Genomic DNA, 19,615 nt, shown 5'->3' on the forward strand with positions numbered 1-19,615 from the left:
AGACGTGAGAGTGAACAGCTTTCGGGTAAACTAAACTACCAAAATGTTCATAAATAATCATACCTTTGAAATCTATAATTTATGTTGGATTTACAGAAATGTGTTACATGAAAGAGTGTCAGACATTCATTCTTCCATTAAGTTCTGTTTGCAAGAACACAGAAAACATGTTTTGTGTGTGTTAAATCTTTTACGGTTCAGTGGCTTATAATTCGCCAACAGCCATTAAAGCCGCACCTCTGGGAAGAAAAAAGAAGAAAACGAAACCATGTGCAAATTAGCATGCTTGATTTTGCGCATTAAAATACCAGTCAATCAGTCCTATGAATAGCTAGCCAGAAACATCCCCCCTTCTTCTTGTAAATCTTTTATAAAAAAAATAAGGAAGATCATTTAAGAAAATGCTATTGGGAATTAAAACAAACACACACAAAAAATGTATGCCATCTTTAATCTGTGCTATATTGGCACCCTTTATTCAAAACATAAATATTCTTACAATAAAAGAGCAAATTTAATTGGTAGTTGAAGAGTCCATAATGAAAAACGATTGAAACACATTACATCCAACCATCACCACAAACAAAGAAAAGATTGTTTATAATAAATTAAATTAAAAGCCCTACAGCAAAGACTCATTAGGGAGTAAATCAGTCACAATGAAGCGTCTGCGTAAGTTTCTACCATAACATCATGATTTCAGACAATAGCAGGATTTAAACTGCTGGAAATACTGGAATAGTTGGTCAAACCACATCACACAACACCCACCCGTCTCATGACTCACCGGAATGCACAATATCTTATTTCTAGGAAATTGAAAACACTCATTTCCTTGTTCAGAAACAGAAAAAAAATGACCATCAAAAAAAAAAAAAGAAATTCAATGTTGAATTTAGCGGAGTCGTTCTTGTGTTTACAAAACAGCTGGACTGAGAACAACAGAAGATGTGTTTTCAATGCCGACTATTCATTGCAAACTATTTTTAACTTGGCACAGTGTCTTACAACCCAGAAAAACAGCGAGACAAAGACCACAAACGTCAGTCTCCATGTGTACATGAACCACAATCACAAAGCCACAAAACGATCTGTGTGCACAAGCCTAAATTTAGATCAGACTGACAAAACGACACACAGTAATGGGAAACAAAACTAATATTCATTTCTAAAAAGGTTTATCGGATGAGAACAAACAAAAGAGAATAAAACTTTAAAGTGATAAATTCCATAGAGCTGCTTTGCAGCTGAAATTAAAATTGTTACATATTTTTCTTTTACAAAATTAGTAGGCCTACTTTTTTCCTGTTCATTACTATCTGAAGCTGCTTTGAAACAATCAGTATTGTAAGGACAAGTTTTGTTCAGTCAGTTACTTCTTTATTTTGTACAATTATTAATTCGGGGGACTTTCTCAGTAAATATATGTGCTAAATTGGTGATTATGTTTAATTAACAAGCATAACATGTAATTAATTTTTTTTTTTTTTAATACTCCAATGACAGCCTACTATTGATGTTCAAGTCAGAGTACTGATGTTTCAGTCAGAAGTTTGTGAACAGAAAGAACACAACTGGTGTGTAATGGGACTAGTTTATAACTGTCCATAGAATGATTAATTAATTATCCAGAAATCACAAACGACTGTGATTGGTCCACCCTGACCAGTTCTGAGAACCATAAGGCTCTGTTGGTTGTGCGCTATTTTAATGACATATACAGTAAAGAGCTGAAATGTAAGACATACAGACATATAATACCTGGAGGCCAGCAAATAATAAGAGAATTAAAAATTATATTGTATAATAATTCTATAAATTTGATTCTTTGAGGAAGAAATTTAAAGTGTATGAAAAATGTATTGCAATATATAAAATGGCACTATGTTATTCATTGCATAGGATATAAAGAAAGCAGCTACTCATCTCTTGTCATTCAGCAGAAACATTTGACCTAAGCATAACTATTTAGATTAGTACTGTAAATAGAACTGCACCAAAATATATCTAATGATCTTTAGCAAACAGTAGAAATATAGGTTACAATTTATTTTAAGACGTCCTTGTGACAGTGTAATGATACATTTAAGTGCGGCGTAATAATGATTAACTACATGTACTTACTATATGATTAGGGTTTGTCTTAGGGTCACTTGCATGTAATTATGCATAATTTATTGTTATTATAATAGTAAGTACATGTAACAAGGAGGACACCTTAAAATAAAGTGTTACCAACATTTTCACAATATATATTTTTTTATTACTATCTACTGACTAATTACCTTTGGCAAATAGAGAAAATATTTATATTCATAGGATACATTATAAATACATATTTAATTTTGATTATTTAATATTTGCCTTTACGCATTTAGCAGATGATTTTGACCAAAGCGACTTACAAACTAATTTAATAATATTAATAATAAAATATTTTTATTTTCTAAAATATTTTTCTTATTACTGTCCACCATCTTGTGACCTTTGTGAAAAAAAACTATTTATATTTATAATATACAATATACATACACACACAAATTTTATAACTTTTACTTATTACTTGGGATAAGCATCAATGCATATTCCTCTAGCTGGATTCTTTTCTTGGTTTTGATCTATTTTCTACCTCTCACTCATTGTTCTCCTCTTCCTCATCACCTTTATCCTCATCATCATCATCATCACCATCATCTCCTTCATCCTCCATCTCAACCCCGTCCATGGTTTTCTGCAGCTGATGTTGGATTCTCTTCAGCTCCTGCAGTCCGTCCTGCAGCTCCTTGCAAACCTCTCGGATCTTGGCTGCGAACTCGGTCTTGGCGCCCTTGCGCAGCTCCAGCGAGCCCTTGGCAAGGAAGAAGACGTCAAGAGCGAGGAAGAGGCCCGACATGACGCCGGTGGTGACGCTGATGATCTGCGCGGCTTTGGCGGCTCCTCCGGCCACGCTGAGCACCTGGACTGTGTTGATGAGGTTGTCTGTGTTCACCAGCAGCGCTTTCCCAGCCCGTCCGCCCTCCTTCAGCACGTGCTTCACGTTCTGGTTCAGGGCCCGTTTGGAGATGCTGTCCACATACTTCTCGAAGTTCCACTCCTCCAGAGTCTCCATCCCGGCCTACAGCGATACAAACAGTCAGAGGAAAGACAGATGACAAAATATTTAGGATGACTCGAGAGCAACAGACGATTCTAGAAGTAAAAATTCCATTTGTTTTCTTCATAGGGGAACTGATCTTTGATGCCATTTTATAAACCATTAAAGACAGAACACTGTGAGCTATGAGGTAGTTAACTGATGGTATATGCTTTTGTCAAAGGCAATCCAAGTTATTTTTTAAATAATTTAACAATCATCCCTGGAGTAAAAAAAAAAAGAACTACATTACCCACGATTCTGCAAACAAACCTCCACCAATCAGAAAATTGCAACGCAAACTGGGCCAAGAGTACAGTAAATCTCATTATAATGTTATGAGTATTTGACAGTCTCAGTATATTATTGTCGTTTGTCCTGCTCGTTGCGCACTGAAGAGATAATCACCGTACAATGAAACGCTTTACTGCAGCGTAACTCAAACTAATGCATCTTATAAGAGATAAAGAATACATGATATACAAATAAACCAGCTGAAATGTTTTTAAATAACTTCTACCCTGATACCTGTGCAAAAAAAAAATCTGTCTTTCGCTCTGCCTGTGTCAGTTTTAGCCGTGGTAAAGTTTTAAATCCCTGCCGCCAAGATGCTCGTCTGTCGGTCACGGATTATGGAAAGTGAAACTTAAATTTATAGGCGTGGTTGGATTTATTCACGCATGTTAAAATATTTATTTAAAGCTTCTTTCTTTTCAGATTCTTATTTACAGCATTATCATAATCGGGTGTATATTAACTTATTGGGAGAAAACCAGTAGTTCTATGTGAAATCAGAAATTTGAGCGCACCCATTTAGCCAAAATGTCATGATCATAACACCCCGCGAATATTGGACTGTGAGATTGGGAGTCGAATCAGGCTCCTCCTATCGAAGCATCGAATCGTCGACTATTCGGGGTCACCCCTAATATATATACAAATACACTCACCGGCCACTTTATTAGGTACACCTGTTCAATTGCTTGGTAACACAAATTGCTAATCAGCCAATCACATGGCAGCAACTCAATGCATTTAGGCATCTATATGTAGTGAAGAGGTGGTGGTGTAATGGTGTGGGGATATTTTCTTGGCACATTTTGGGCCTCTTAGTACCAACTGAGCATCGTTTAAACTCCACAGCCTACCTGAGTATTGTTGCTGACCATGTCCATCCCTTTATGAGTAGAGTGTACCCATCCTCTGATGGCTACTTCCAGCAGGATAATGCACCATGTCACAAAGCTCAGATCATCTCAGACTGGTTTCTTGAACATAACAATGAGTTCACTTTACTCAAATGGCCTCCACAGTCACCAGATCTCAATCCAATAGAGCACCTTTGGGATGTGGTGGAACGGGAGATTCGCATCATAGATGTGCAGCCGACAAATCTGCAGCAACTGCGTGATGCTATCATGTCAATATGGACCAAAATATCTGAGCAATGTTTCTAACACCTTGTTGAATCTATGCCACGAAGAATTAAGGCAGTTCTGAAGGCAAAAGGGGGTCCGACCCAGTACTAGCAAGGTGTACCTAATAAAGTGGCTAATGTATACATTTAAATATATATATATATGTATATTTAAATTAGTTGTTATATATATATATATATATATATATATATATATATATATATATATATATATATAAAAAAAAGACTGGTTTGTACAGATTATAGGCTAGTATAGAGTAAATAAATAAATAAATAAATAAATTTGTCACCTGTAGGAAGTCCAAGCATTCTTTAATATCTTTAATTTCCTGCTGATAATCTTGGATCATCTTCTCCACCTTCTTTCTGTCCGTGTTGGAGTGAACCGTGTCGGTGATATTAGCGGAAGCTGATGTGATGCCGCCAGCGGTCGCCACACTGATGCCCACCGCCGTCACGATGAGGGACGTCCCGAAGGTGAAGGGTGCCAGAACCAGGCCGGTGATGGTGGTGATGCTGCCGGCGACGCTGGCCACTCCGCCACCTACGCTCGCCGTCACCGTTTTCTTGTGGAAGCTGTCAGCGCCATCCGCTAACGCCAGAAGCTCATGGATGCGCTGCTGCAGCGACGGCTCGCGCTGAGACAGCAGGTGAACGAATAACTTGGCGGCCATGAACACCCGGTTCGCTGCGGCTTCGATCGCTCTGAGATACAGAATTATTTTAGTTAACACGTTGATTGTACATTTGTATAGCAGTCTGAGTACAGTCGACTTGTAATATTAACCACAATACCACATTCCTATTCACGATCATTCTGGCAGCACTTGAAGGCAGCAGCAGTGAAAACAGGCAGAGACAATGATAGCTTTAGCAATTAGCCTTACAGAGTGCCAAGAAGCTATTTCAGAGAGTCAATTTGGAAAACAAATACGTGATACTTACTTTGAAGCTGACGTTCGTGCACAAAGTGTTGGTATTAATTCCTAAACATATATGGGAACTTACCATTTTTTTCCGGGATATTTCCTTTGAAAATGAAATTTAACCACAGTGTCCTCAGCTCAGATGGGAGGGAGATTATGGCGACTCCTATGTTTATTAGTGCATCCCAAAATACAACAGTTGTAAAGCCTCTGGCGCTGATATTGTATATATCGCCAGTAATATCTCACTCAGGGTTGTGTTTATGCTAATAGGGCAGAGTGCGTCACAAATGGGCGGGACTTTTTCCCCTCTGTGTCGTGAACAGAGGGAGAATCTGAAACAGCTCGTTTGGAAAGACTGTTTATGACTTATTGGTTTTTATAAAAAAAAAAGATGGTTGTTTTCACACACTGCGGCCCCACAACTGTGTTCAAACAGCTTATAAAAGTGATTTTTGCATAATCACCTTTAAGGACTGGATCTAGCAACACACATATTTAACTATTCAAAATCTGTTTTGGTCAATCTCAGGTAATTTTTTTTTTTTAATTTTACACAATTTTTAAGTGGAAGATGAATGCATTTTTCTTAGTCCTGTTACAAGTCTTTTAAAAAGCATGTTTAAAAATGTCAACAAATTCCTTAATTTTCCCCTCAGGCAGATGTATACTTTAAATAAATAGATGGTTTCATGATCAACTATTTTTTTAATCATAAAAAGTCACTATTTAGCTACACATTTTTCTAAAGTACAGTAAATTATTATTTGTTTTTTTTTGTTATTTTAAAGGCGACTCAAATCTCAAGCTTATCAATTTTCTTTGATGCAATTTATTAAACAATAGGATTAATTATGGACCAAACTTTCTTTTAAAAATAGTGGTTTTTTTAAAGAAAAAACTATTTAGTAACAGGAATGAAACTGGTAACAGGAAGGAGTATCCATTATATTAGCATACAGGTTTGACTACTCATGTGAGGTATTAATGCCTGCACTGATTTAATGAAAATGTTGAACATGGACTAGTGAGATGACCTCACTGCTAAAAAAGACTAATCATTTTTCTATTTAAATCTAGTGGTCTGCAGAGGTTTGTGTTAGGGTCATGTTTAGGGGTACAGGACAATTTATAAGATAAATATATTAAAATGAATATAAAAAGTTACATTTATTAAATATCTTTTCAGTGGATATTGTTTTCTTATAGCGCAGCTCACACTCAAACGCCATTCCATGTAGGAGTCTAATATATAATTGCCACAAAACCAAGCTTCTTCTATGGCAATTCCAGTCCTCATCAGGTATTATAGGAGAACATTTACAGCTGTTAAACTGACAAATAGAGCTTTCAAAAAGTATTGAATAAAAGGGTGCCGTTAATTGTGGCCAATGTGTATTAGAGATAAACATTTATTTCATAATGATATTTCCCCCATTTTAATTTCTTATTATCCAACGAAAGGTTAGATTTTTGTGATTTTTTTTTTTTTATAAAATATCAAAAAGGATCAACAATGCAGATTAATTTTCACAGCCTTCTTTGATCATATTTACCAACGGTGCCGATATTTTTGGACATGACGTTATACATATATTTATATGTATGTATGCATGTATGCATATATAAAAATGTTTTCGTTAATCATAACCCTGGTTTAAATATAATAAGATACATTGCGCTAACACTTGAAGAAGGGTCTTTTTAGGAAAATGTAACTTAAAAGTAAATTTCTCTCACCGTTCTCCATCTTCCTTTTTAAACTGCTTCGATTCGTTCCATTCACTCCAACCTGAGAAATAAAACAAAACCCATCTCTGCAAACTCGAATACAACAGCACATTTGAGATCACACGCTTAAAAAAATACCTTCCACGCTTCTCCACCAGGCCAGCAGACCATCTTCATCCTGTGAATGTCAGATGCAACTCAGTTTTCTGCCACCAAACAGTCTATTTGCATCTAAAAACAATTGAGTGCTAATCTGAAATGTTAACACACATCTTCATTGTCCAGAGGGTTTCCTTCACTGGACCTGACGACATCTGTTTCTGCCGTTTGAATTTCAGAGTTTATCTGTAAATTAAAGCAACCATACTGTAATGAGTGATATAGTGACAGATCCCTGATTCTCAATCTTATAAAATAATGCATTAAGTTTTCAACAACAACACAGAGCCACAAAGCTTTTGCAATAAATTATGGAAGCTGCAAAGTATTGAATTTTAAAAAGCTCTTGTATTTGAATAAAATAATTAACAGTCCATTGAAGCTCCAACTCAAATATGATTCTGTATTTTAGTCATATTTCCAAAGTATTTCAATTTAATATGGCTTTTTGAAAAGCTTTTCAAATAAACAACATTTTTACAATTCTGATGCATCAAAGCATGCACCAGTGGAAAAACTTTAAAAGACTGTGATGCATCTGTGAATCAAACAGATACTATCCCAGTTATACTGAATAATAAATCTATGAATCAAAGATTTTGTAAAGTGCAGAAGCCATAACTGTAATGCAAGTAAAGTAGCTCTCACTCTCTCAGTATCTCTCTCTCGCTCTCACAAACACACACCTCTGTGGTCAAACATCTGTCAATGATCAAAGACGAGGCGTTCTGTCCTGCAGGCGATGCCTCTCCTCGATCAGACACCTGCAATCAGTCACATTCTAAACATTCTTTAGGAGTTTCTGATTTTCCAGTTTTTACCACACAAAATGTACTTCTCTGAAAAGTTACTTGTAAACCTTAGTATTCATAATTTTGCTCTGTAACTTGTTTGTTATAGTAACTTTTAGTTATTTTATAACCTAATACCAGATCATAAGTGCAAAGTGATCATAAAAAATGTTATACTGTAGAAAAGCAAATAACACTAAGAAGAAAAGTTGACAAAAGTAAGATTTTAAGACTGGTTTTCATAAATAGTATATTGAATACAAATGTACTTTGTTTTGTTGTTCTGTAAGCAGTCTTGTGGGTAATGCATTACAAGTAACACCAGTTCCCTATCAGTCGGTCACTCCGAGTCACGTCGGTGACCGACGAATTGGGATCTCGCTTAGAGAGACCAATCCCCTACGAGAGTATCTAAACAAGCCAATGGATATTGGCATGCGATTATTGCATCCAGCTGCCGCTAATCACAGCGTGAGTATAAGTAGGCAGCGGGTGCAGCGCATATTCAGCTTTTCGCTTCGGAGCCGAGCGTTCATCGTTCTGCTCCTGACCAACCTACAGTGTCTGCAAGTCAGTGCGCTCTTCGAGGCATTCTTGTGCTGGTGGTATGGCGCGTCAGCGGCGGTGGTTCTTCCTGTGTCGAGTGGATTGCACACATCAGGTTGCACTACCCACTGATTGTGTTGCAAACGGCCATCTCCCCTGTGCGCTTCAGCACACTGAAAGAGTGATTTCTCTAAAAGAGCATTCACGGGTGCGTCTTTTTAAAGACGACGTTGCATCTGGCAAACTAGACGTTACGTCTTTGTAAAGACGAGTTGGGTCTTGCTTCAGACAACGTGTCACCCGTGCGTTTCTGGATGCGGTCGTTACCTGGTGCCGGGTGATGGTCATGATCGCTGCCTCACATGCCTGGGCAGTAAGCATGCTGAGGTGGCGCTCGTGGATGAGGCATCTTTTCGTGGTGGGAAGATGATCATCTTGGAGTTGCGGGCCAGGCTCTGATACCTCGACAAAGGGACGGAGCTCTGTTGCCTCTGCCTTGATTTGGCTCTCGTTCTGGCTGCAGACAGACGGGGACCATTTCAGGCGGTGGCATGGTGGCAAACCCTCCAGGGAACAAACCCTCAAGGGACCATCGCCCCTCTTGCGCTCCAAAACCAGTTGAGCTGTCAGTGGAACGTGCTGGGCCCTCTACAAGGGGAGCACCAGCAGTTACCCTGGCGCTCCTCCCGATGACCAGACGTCGACTGCTGCATCGGAGGGTGAGCTGGAGATTTCTGGGCAAGAAGATTCGGCTGCTGCTGCTCCGGCAGTAGCAGTGCCTGAGTCGGATCTAGAAATCACGGCTATGCTTTCCCGGGCCACTGAGAGGGTAGGGCTCGAGTGGAGATCCCACCGTGTCCCGAGCCCTCGAGGTTGGACGACTGGTTTCTCGGGGTAGCTTGCGCTGGTTCTCAGTGCCCTGCCCCAGTGCCTCTCTTCCCGGAGGTGCATGGGGAGCTTACCAGGTCGTGGACGGCACATTTTACTGCCAGAAACCGCCCTGTTAACTCCTCCCCCTCACCACCCTCGGTGGTGGCGCAGGTAGGGGGTATACGGGGGTCCCCCCGGTGGAGCGGTCGGTTGCGATGCAGTTGTGTCCTAATACCGTCTCTACTTGGCGGGGCGAACCGTGCCTCCCCTTCCGGGCCTGTAGGTACTCGTCTGGTCTGTCCGGCGATGCTTATATGACCTGTGGGGAAGCTGCCTCCACCTTACGCTATGGCGTTACTGCAGGGTCCTCAGGCGAAAAGCACTGAGGACATGCACGGGGGTGGTTACGATCTGGAAGCTCTGAGAGCTTGTACCTCGGGCCTCGCGCTACGAGCAACGAAGGTGACGCGGTCTCTGGGTCGTGTGATGTCCACACTTGTGGTCTAGGACGTTCACCCCTGGCTGTGTCTGGTCGACATGGGGATGCCGACAAAGTATCGGTTCCTCAAGGGCCCTGTGTCCCAGACTGGCCTCTTCGGCGAAGCAGTCAAGAACATGGCCCAGCAGTTCTCGGCTGCTCACGAGCAGGCTGAGGTGATCCAACACCTCCTGCCCCGGCGGGCAGCTGCTGCCTCCACCCGTCCGCCGGCTGCAGCGCCCCAACCTGCTTGTCGCCGAGGGCGGCCCCTGCGTCCGTCCCTGCTCCCGCACCGCATCCGCAGCAGCTTCCAGAAGCGGTGCCGTTGAGCTGGGCGTAGGCAGGCCGCCCCAGAGAGAGGGCGACCCAGAGAGAGAGAGAGAGGACTGCTTTGGGAGGTGGCGGATGCGCCTCCCCCTCCCCCGGAGGAGGGTCGGGTGGAGATTCTTCTATTTCAAAAATCTCAACAAGAAGCGGTTGTCTCTGCCTCTGGGTCCCAAGAGGGCATGGAGAGTCACGGACGGACCAACTCCGGCCCGCGCTCATCCTCCTCTTCGCCAGCTGGCAGCAGTGGGCGGTTCGAGAGCGTCATCAAAGGCCCTACTCATGCACCCTCTGCCAAACCTCGGAACCAGGTAAGCGCGCACCGCACACTCGGACCCCTTGGGCCGCCACGGGCTGTGTTCCTGTGTTCCACCTCGCTGCCCCACCGCGGGTACATCGGTGGTCCCGCTGGTCCGCTTGTACGGTGTTTGGGTGCCTGCGTCTACCCAGCCCGTCTTGCTGGCTCCAGTGGACCATCTGACTCGGCTATGCGGCTCAGTTTCCTCCCAAGTTCAGGGGCATCCACCTCACAGCAGTGAAGGCAGCTGATGCTCATGTCTCGTGTGGAGAGATTGCTGTCCTACTGGCGGAGGACACGATGGAGCCGGTCCCTCCAGCCGATATGAAGACAGGGCTTGCAACCCTTACTTCATTGTACCCAAGAAAGCGGTGGGTTACGACCAATCTTGGATCTGCGTGTCTGGAACTGGGCCCTTCACAGGCTTTCGTTCAAGACACTCACGCAGAAACGCATCTTTGGGTGCATCCGTCCCCGAGATTGGTTTGCAGCGGTCGACCTGAAGGACGTGTACTTCCATGTGTCGATTCCTTCCGCGCCACAGGCCATTCCTGCGGGTTGCGTCGAAGGACGGGCATATCAGTACAAGGTCCTGCCCTTCGGGCTGTCCCTGTTACCCCGTGTCTTCACGAAAGTTGCGGAGGCAGCCCTTGTTCCCATGAGAGAACAGGGCGTTCGCATTTTCAACTACCTCAACGACTGGCCCATACTGGCTCAGTCTCAGGACCAGTTGTGCGAACACAGGGTTTTGGTGTCACACCTCAGCCAGTTGGGCCTTCAGGTCAACTGGGAAAAGAGCAAACTCTCCTCGACGCAGAGGTTCTCTTTTCTCGGCATGGAGTTGGATTTGGTCAGCCAGACAGCACGCCTCACGCAGGAACGTGCTCTGTCGTTGTTGAACTGCCTGAATAGGTTCAAGAGCAGGTCAGCGGTCCCACTGAAACAATTTCAGAGGCTCCTGGGGCATATGGCAGCTGCAGCGGCAGTCACGCCGCTGGGGCTGCTTCATATGAAGCCGCTTCAACACTGGCTCCATGGCCAAGTCCTGAGGTGGGCGTGGCAGCGCGGCACTCACCGGGTCCAAGTTACACCGGCCTGCCGCCGAACCCTCACCCCGTGGTCAGACCTCTCGTTTCTGCGGGCAGGAGTGCCCCTGGAACAGGTCTTCAGGCTTGCAGGCTTGCTGTGATTTACAGAGATGCCTCCCGTTCAACGGGCTTGCAGTGTCGGGGGTTTGGACGGGCCTCCTACTGCACTGGCACATCAATTGCCTAGAGTTGCTAGCAGTACGTCTGGCCTTCATCCGTCTCAGAAGGCGCTCATGAGGCAAGCATGTACTCGTCCGCATGGACAACACTGCGACCGTTGTGTACATCAATCGACACGGTGGTCCACGCTCCCGTCGCATGTGGCAACTCGCCCGCCACCTCCTCCTCTGTCAGAAGCATCTGAGGTCACTTCGTGCCATTCATATTCCGGGCTTGCTCAACCGGACAGCCGACGAGCTGTCACGAGCTGCGCTCCCCGGAGAATGGAGACTCCATCCCCAGACAGTCCAGCTCAGCTGGCCGCGGGGCCTTCGCAAGTATGCGTCTCCCCCAGTGAGCCTTCTCGCAAAAACAGATACTATGCAAGATCAGGGAGGACGAGCAGCAGGTCCTGCTCGTGGCGCCGTACTGGCCCACTCGGACTTGGTTCTCAGAACTGATGCTCCTCGTGACAGCCCCTCCTTGGCAGATTCCTCTGAGGAAGGATCTACTGACTCAGAGACAGGGCACCTTATGGCACCCGCGTCCAGACCTAAGAAGCTGGAAACTTCATGTCTGGTCCCTGGAGCGGGACACGGAGGTTCTAGGTGACCTACCCCAAGGGGTAGTTGACACTATCGCTTCGGCTAGAGAGCCGTCCACGAGACAGGCTTATGCCTTGGAATGGAACCTGTTCGTCGAGTGGTGTTTTTCTCACCGAGAAGACCCCCGGGAAGTGCCGATCAGGGTCGTGCTTTCCTTTTTGCAGCAGGGGTTGGAGTGAAGGCTGTCTCCCTCCACCCTTAAAGTCTATGCGGCTGCGATTGCTGCCAACCACGACCCCGTGGAAGGGAAGTCGGTGGGTAAGCATGACTTGGTCATCAGGTTCCTTAGGGGGGCAAGAAGGTTAAATCCCCCACAGCCCCCCTCTATACCCTCTTGGGACCTGTCTCTAGTGCTCTAAGCACTACAGCAGGCCCCATTCGAGCCTTTGCAGTCAGTTGAGCTGCAGTTTCTTTCATTGAAGACTCTGCTCCTGCTTGCATTGGCCTCCATCAAGAGGGTAGGGGACCTGCACGCATTTTCGGTCGACGATTCGTGCCTAGAGTTTGGGCTGGCTGACTACCAGGTAATCCTGAGGCCCCGGCCTGGCTATGTGCCCAAGGTTCCCACTACTCCCTTCAGGGACCAGGTGGTGAGCTTGCAAGCGCTGCCCTCGGAGGAGGCAGACCCAGCCTTGCTTTGCTTTGTCCCGTCCGGGCCTTGAGATGCTACGTTGACAGGACACAAAGCTTCAGGACCTCAGACCAGCTCTTTGTTTGTCACGGAGGCCGGCAGAAGGGGAAGGCCATCTCCAAGCAGAGGATGGCCCACTGGATAGTGGATGCCATCACCCTGGCTTATCAGGTACAGGGTGTGCCCTGCCCATTCAGGTTGAGAGCTCACTCTACTAGAGCTGTTGCATCCTCCTGGGCGTTGGCTCGTGGCGCCTCGCTGGCAGATATTGTAGAGCTGCGGGCTGGGCGACCCCTAACACGTTCGCTAGGTTCTATAGCCTTCGTGTGGAACCGGTTTCCTCCTGTGTTCTCACCTCAAACGGGTAGAAGCACTGAGAGGCTCCGTTTTTGGGTCGGCTTGCTAAAATTGCTCCAGAGAGTCCGTACTGTAGACCCTGTCGAGTTCCTCCGTCCCCTCGGCAGTCAGATGTGGCGGAGCATCTGACGCTAGGCCCTCACTCGTTGAATCCGTGAGAACCGGTAGTGAAGTGAAGTGAAGTGACATTCAGCCAAGTATGGTGACCCATACTCGGAATTCGTGCTCTGCATTTAACCCATCCAACGTGCACACACACAGCAGTGAACACACACACACCGTGAACACACACCCGGAGCAGTGGGCAGCCATTTATGCTGCGGCGCCCGGGGAGCAGTTGGGGGTTCGGTGCCTTGCTCAAGGGCACCTCAGTCATGGTATTGAGGGTGGAGCGAGCGCTGGACATTCACTCCCCCCACCTACAATCCCTGCCGGCCAGAGATTCGAACCCGCAACCTTTGGATTACAAGGCCGACTCACTAACCATTAGGCCATGACTTCCCCCTAGAGGGCTGGGTTCCATATGAAAGGCCTTTTGGACCCCATATGTGTATAGTCCACGGTATAGTCTGAGAGCCCGTGTTTCCCCGGCAGGTCTTCTGCCAATCTCCATGAGGTACAATTTCTTCTAATTCTCCATATGCGCCTAAGGTTGATCATATGCGTAATTGCTCCGAACCGCCTGCGGGAAGGGCGAGCTTCCGTAGCGTCCGGTTCCAACTGGAACGGGTACGTTTTCCCAGTGTTATCCAGTCTCACTGAGTGGGTAGTGCCATGGCAACAGTAGTTGGTCTTCTGTGGTAGCCCTGACCTGTGCCAAAAAATAGGGGCTCAGGAGGCTTCCACAGGACACTGGAAGGGGCAGTACCCGTGGCCCTTTGGTAGGGATCCCAATTCGTCGGTCACCGACGTGACTCGGAGTGACCGACTGATAGGGAACATCTCGGTTACGTATGTAACCCTCGTTCCCTGAAGAAGGGAACGGAGACGTCACGTCCCGTCGCCACGGCTGCTGTACCACCGCTGAGCGGCCGGGTCACCGGCTCGGCTCCTCAGCGAAAACCTGAATATGCGCTGCACCCGCTGCCTACTTATACTCACGCTGTGATTAGCGGCAGCTGGATGCAATAATCGCATGCCAATATCCATTGGCTTGTTTAGATACTCTCGTAGGGGATTGGTCTCTCTAAGCGAGATCCCAATTCGTCGGTCACCAACGTGACGTCTCCGTTCCTTTCTTCAGGGAACGAGGGTTACATAAGTAACCGAGACATTACGTAATCAGGTAACTTTTGTCAAGTAGCTAGTAAAGTAACGCATTACTTTTTAATGTCTAAGAAAATATGAGTTCCTTTTTTTCAAATAAGTTACACCAGTTACTTTGTTTTCCCATGTCTTGACTGACAGATCTCCTGTCTGCACATTGAGAGAAATGGGAGTAAACTGTGTGTGCTGTGTAAACATGATGCTTACTGTAGTTGTAGACCATGTGAACATGCATTTACTCATCTCACTTGCACATAAAAAAGATTCAGTATTTCTCAAAATTAATAAAAAATGTGAAGCCCAAACTCAGAATATGAAGCAAACCTGCAATAATTAAATGCTAAATGAAACAAATATTCTTTATGTATTTAATCCTATTTTACTAACCAGCATTTTTGCAAAAGTAACATAATGCATTACTTTAAGTCTAGTTAAAAAAAAAAGCCAGTGGCACAAGACAGAATGCACTTCTCTTAATAGGTTTACTTTTTTCCTGATTTGGATATTTGAGTAATTTTATAATTTACTGTATATTATTTTAAATATTGTAGTTATTTCTATATATGGTTTTTTTAAATACTATTTTTAATAAACATTTTAAAGGAAACTTCTATATTACATACACATTAAGCTCTTCCGACACTGTCTGTCGCCCGCTTAGTAATTTCATTGTGTGTGTGTGCGTGTGTGTGTGTGTTTGGTTGTTTTATGTTTTTTTGTGTGTTGAGCAATGTCTATATAGATTCATTTTTACTTTAGTTTTAGTGCAAAGTAACAAAAGAAAAACAAATGCAGAAAGTCGTGTGCTGACAGTGAACGTCTACCACAAATGTGTCAACATTTCCACCTAAAACAAAGGAAATGTCTGAACTAATGATGCTCACAGCTTACGACACGCGTCTGTTACCACACACAGTCATCCAGTCTCTCGTCATCTCGTCTTTCAGTCAGTAAATATATTTAACTTTTAATTGCATGTAATGAAACACAAGCATGCAGACAATCAAGAGTGCTTGTGTTGTATTCCTAAAGGCCTGCCCTGCCTTTAGACAATAAACACTGAGACAATAAACCACTGCTCAAATCAAACCACTTCCACAGTATCAAGCATAAACTATAAATTTGACCGTCTGATGTCAATCACATCTGTTGTATAGTGTTCTCGTATAAGTGTTCATACTGAAGTCCAACTGAGGAACCAAAACAACAAGCTCTCGTACCTGAGCTGTGGATTTCAGATGGTCTCGCATCCCACCGTGATCCTGAAACAAACAAACTTAGAAAAGTCAGAAAACATTCAAACAGTCCTGCTGCTGCTAGAGAGAAGGGCATTAATGAAAGCATGAGTGTTTTAGTTTGTGACGCAGTCGTCTTTACCTGTGTTTTCTCATCTGCAGGAGCTGCTGCAGAGGCTATTAGAGGCTCGTTGCTCTTGTTCTATAGAAAGACATGAGAGAGATGCTGAAACAGACAAACATTTACTGCTGAGCTCTGTAAACGTCGCAAACGGATTGTGCTGATAGCTTAAAGAGACTGTCTGTGTGTGTGTGTGTGTACCTGCGAGGAAAACCTGAATGGATTTAATTTTTGAATCATTCCCATGATTATTCCAGGATCCTAAAAGTAAAATGTAAAAAATTGTAAACATCCAAAGCCAATATTATTATCGATAACTACAAAATAAACATTAACAGAAATAAAATGATAAACAAAAAAACAACCCTTATTTCAGAATTCGCAACATTTCTTTCTTACTTCTCCAGAACCAAAATCTGAATGTTGGATAAAACCACAGGCTCAAAATTTGACATTAAAAGTTTGGATTTCTAACATATATATACACACACAAACACACTCCATAAATCGGAAAATATTGTCACCAGACAGAAGAAATATACATCACCACATTTTTTAAAGTCAGGTGAATATACAAACAAAAACCTTCAGAATATACGAATAAAACTTTGGTGTTTGTAAATGCTGCTGAAATGGAGATAAAAAAAACTATTTTTTTTCATGAAACCAATGAACCCAATTATCCTTTCAGTTAAACAGAGGAACATCCAGACCTGCTTGTGCTCAGGATCTTTGCTCTCTGCTGCCTCTCCTGTCCAGGTAGATGAACTGCACACAGGTGTGTCCTACAGCAGCAACACAGTGTTTTTACACTTCTACACTTTTTTTCTTTTTTTTTTAACAAAGACATATACAAACACTCAAACATTTGCATTTATTCACATCTGACTTTCATAAAAGCACAACTTTGCATTTTCTGAAGGAAACACTAAGACTTTGACATGTTTCTTGGAAAGCAGAGGAATTCGTTTAAAGTTTGGAAACAAAAAACAGACAGCACACTAACAAGGTTTCTACAAAGTTTTTATGTTAAGCAGGTTGACCTGATTTAATAGCAGGCATATGTGAATGATTAAAAAAAAAACGTGTAAACCTTGTAGCATAAAATTATAAATCATAGCGAGAAAAATAAGCCTCACCTGTTTGCCATCATTATTTACTGTAGCTTTGGTTATGGTTGAGCTCTGAGACAAGAAAATAACAATATCATAACATTTTCTTCCTCTAATTTAAACTAATTAAATAACAGTAATGAGTGGGCATCTCACATACTGTATCAACAACAGTACTACTGCTAATAACTTTCATATTTTATTAGGACATTTTCAAAATTCATTTTACAAAACATTTTCAAAAATCTGCTCATTTTTTCTTACATTTTACAAATAAATAAATAATAATACAATTAAAAAAAGGCAAAAACCATGAAAAGGAGATCTACTCTATTATGAGCCGTTGGGAGTTTGAGGAATTATTATTTATGGAATAATGCATGTCAAGTGACTGAAAACTCAATGTGCATTTGATGTGGCTTTTAATAAAAGGATGATTACAGCATTATGGTATTCTGGGATGGATAATTAGTTATTTAGCAGTCCAGCTTCCTTTTTATTGAGGTGTCAATCCATGAGCTTTTAGATCACAAACCAAAATGTTCAGTCAGAACCCTTTCAAATGAACCGTTACCTGTGAAGATGATTTAAAGGGATTGAGTTTCTGCATCACACCAATCATACCAGTCCTTCCTGCTGAACAAAACACTTAAGAGGTCAATGGTAATGATGACACCAATGATAGCAACCTCTTTAATTAAAGAAAACATCATTAAAACTGGTTGGACTGGATGATCTGCTCGGGAGGCCGTGTGAATGGAGGGTGTTTACCTGTGCTTTGGGTCGATGTTCTTTTTAAATGGGTGTTTTTTTCACTTCTGAATTCTTTGACCAAAAGGTCTCTATTAAAATACTTAGTAAACACGAATACGCAACACTATGCGTAATTTACCAGTAAAGTGGAAATACCAGCTCAAATCTCCCATGAGAAAAACAGACACCTAAACACACTTCTGTGTTTTTACATTCAGTCTGACCTACAGTTGCTGTTATAAACACTCAAGACACTTTCATTAGTCTATTGTCTGTACACTGACGCTGCTGCACTAATAGCTATTTTTAACTTGATAACACACCTTTCCTAGATGCCTGCCTGGCTGACGCACATGTAAGTAATGACTCCTGAATATTAATTATGCAATTATGCTACTCAAACGGGGACTCCTAATATTCAGAGGGAGAGAACGGTGTAAAAACGCCTTAAAAAGAAGTTGACATTTGCCAAATTTAATAATATTACAGTTTCATATTCAATCTTGAGATTACAATTATTTTATTCTGTCCACACTATATTGGTTTTATAAATGTTTTTAAGTGTTCATATCTCCTTCCCTGCGTTTAGCCTGTACATGTGGCACACGCTTCTGTAAAACTGCAACAATATTTATAGTGAAAACACAGTTAACTTATTGAATTGTTCCTCTTTTTATCCCATTACACCCATACAACTTGACAATATTACATTACAATGGACGTTTATGTGGGGAAAACAAAATAAAACAAAACACATCAGCTGCCTTTTGGGAATGGTGTATATTTGAAAGTGATCATGTTTGGGGGTCCCAGGCACCAAAATTACCCATTTAAGATATTAAGAGCACATGATAGCAGACAACTTTTAAAAAAACACACATTCTGCTAAATTGAGTAACAGTTGCACTACATAAAAGTTAGGAATGCATTATAGGTGGACACGCCTTACAAAACACGACAGAGAAACTCCTGTGATTCGCTGAACTACTCCGGTGTTATCAGCTGACACATGTCCTAAGGGGAAGGCTTGGCTCATCAGTATAGACCGCTACATCACCTTCAACGTGACCTTATTAATATTCAGAAGCGGAGTTTGTTCTTTCGCTTCGGGCGATGGAATGCACACACTTTTACTGGCACACGTATCTTTTCTTCTTTTCATTTGCAAACCACAAGGCGTGTCAAAGACCAAGTCGTGAACTCCTAGAACTCCCACAGCTGTTTTGTGTTGCTCATATTTACTCTTTCAACTTCCCCATAAAGGATTGGTGTTTAACGACAAGAAACACACCAGACGCGACGCAAACCAGCAGTGCTTACCGTGCTCTGACTGCGACTGGCTTCCCTTTAAATCCTTTTCCAAAAGAAAGGCGAACAAACACAGAACTCTGCGGTCCTCGATGTTCTGAAACACTTAAACGCGTCCGCTGCAAAAGAGCGTCTTCTTCAGAAAGAAAAGCACTGAAACATGAACCAAAACAAATCATGCGTTCAATTCCCGACCTCTTACTCAAGTCCACCGACTCTTCCTTGAACAGCACATGATCGCGGGGCGTGTTGAGCAACGCTGTGGTGTTCCGCTAGATCTTGAGCT

At 43.0% G+C, this 19,615-nt stretch overlaps 1 protein-coding gene across 1 annotated transcript; it reads right to left on the minus strand.

Annotated features, from left to right (window-relative positions):
- Window positions 1–2,465: 2,465 nt before the first annotated feature.
- apold1b (apolipoprotein L domain containing 1b) lies at window positions 2,466–19,595 on the minus strand. Its single transcript, XM_079432050.1, has 13 exons — window positions 19,342–19,595; window positions 17,843–17,901; window positions 17,296–17,340; window positions 16,870–16,941; window positions 16,358–16,417; window positions 16,178–16,237; window positions 16,021–16,062; window positions 8,074–8,151; window positions 7,499–7,573; window positions 7,367–7,406; window positions 7,238–7,289; window positions 4,862–5,276; window positions 2,466–3,115 (listed from the first exon to the last, which is right to left on the minus strand). Exons 2-13 carry the CDS (start codon window positions 17,888–17,890, stop codon window positions 2,633–2,635), a joined length of 1,470 nt encoding a protein of 489 aa, XP_079288176.1. The 5' UTR covers window positions 17,891–17,901; window positions 19,342–19,595; the 3' UTR covers window positions 2,466–2,632.
- Window positions 19,596–19,615: the final 20 nt, after the last annotated feature.

This window comes from Barbus barbus, assembly GCF_936440315.1.
Source record: "Barbus barbus genome assembly, chromosome: 2".
In the NCBI taxonomy this organism is placed as follows: Eukaryota; Metazoa; Chordata; class Actinopteri; order Cypriniformes; family Cyprinidae; genus Barbus; species Barbus barbus.

Excerpts from the sequence above, each read along its gene's own strand:
- apold1b (XM_079432050.1), bottom strand. The coding sequence starts at position 17,890 with ATGATTGGTGTGATGCAGAAACTCAATCCCTTTAAATCATCTTCACAG. Across the intron at positions 7,407-7,498 it reads ACCCTCTGGACAATGAAGAT|GATGAAGATGGTCTGCTGGC; the intron begins GTGTGTTAACAT and ends TGACATTCACAG. Across the intron at positions 5,277-7,237 it reads AAAAAGGAAGATGGAGAACG|AGCGATCGAAGCCGCAGCGA; the intron begins GTGAGAGAAATT and ends TCTGTATCTCAG.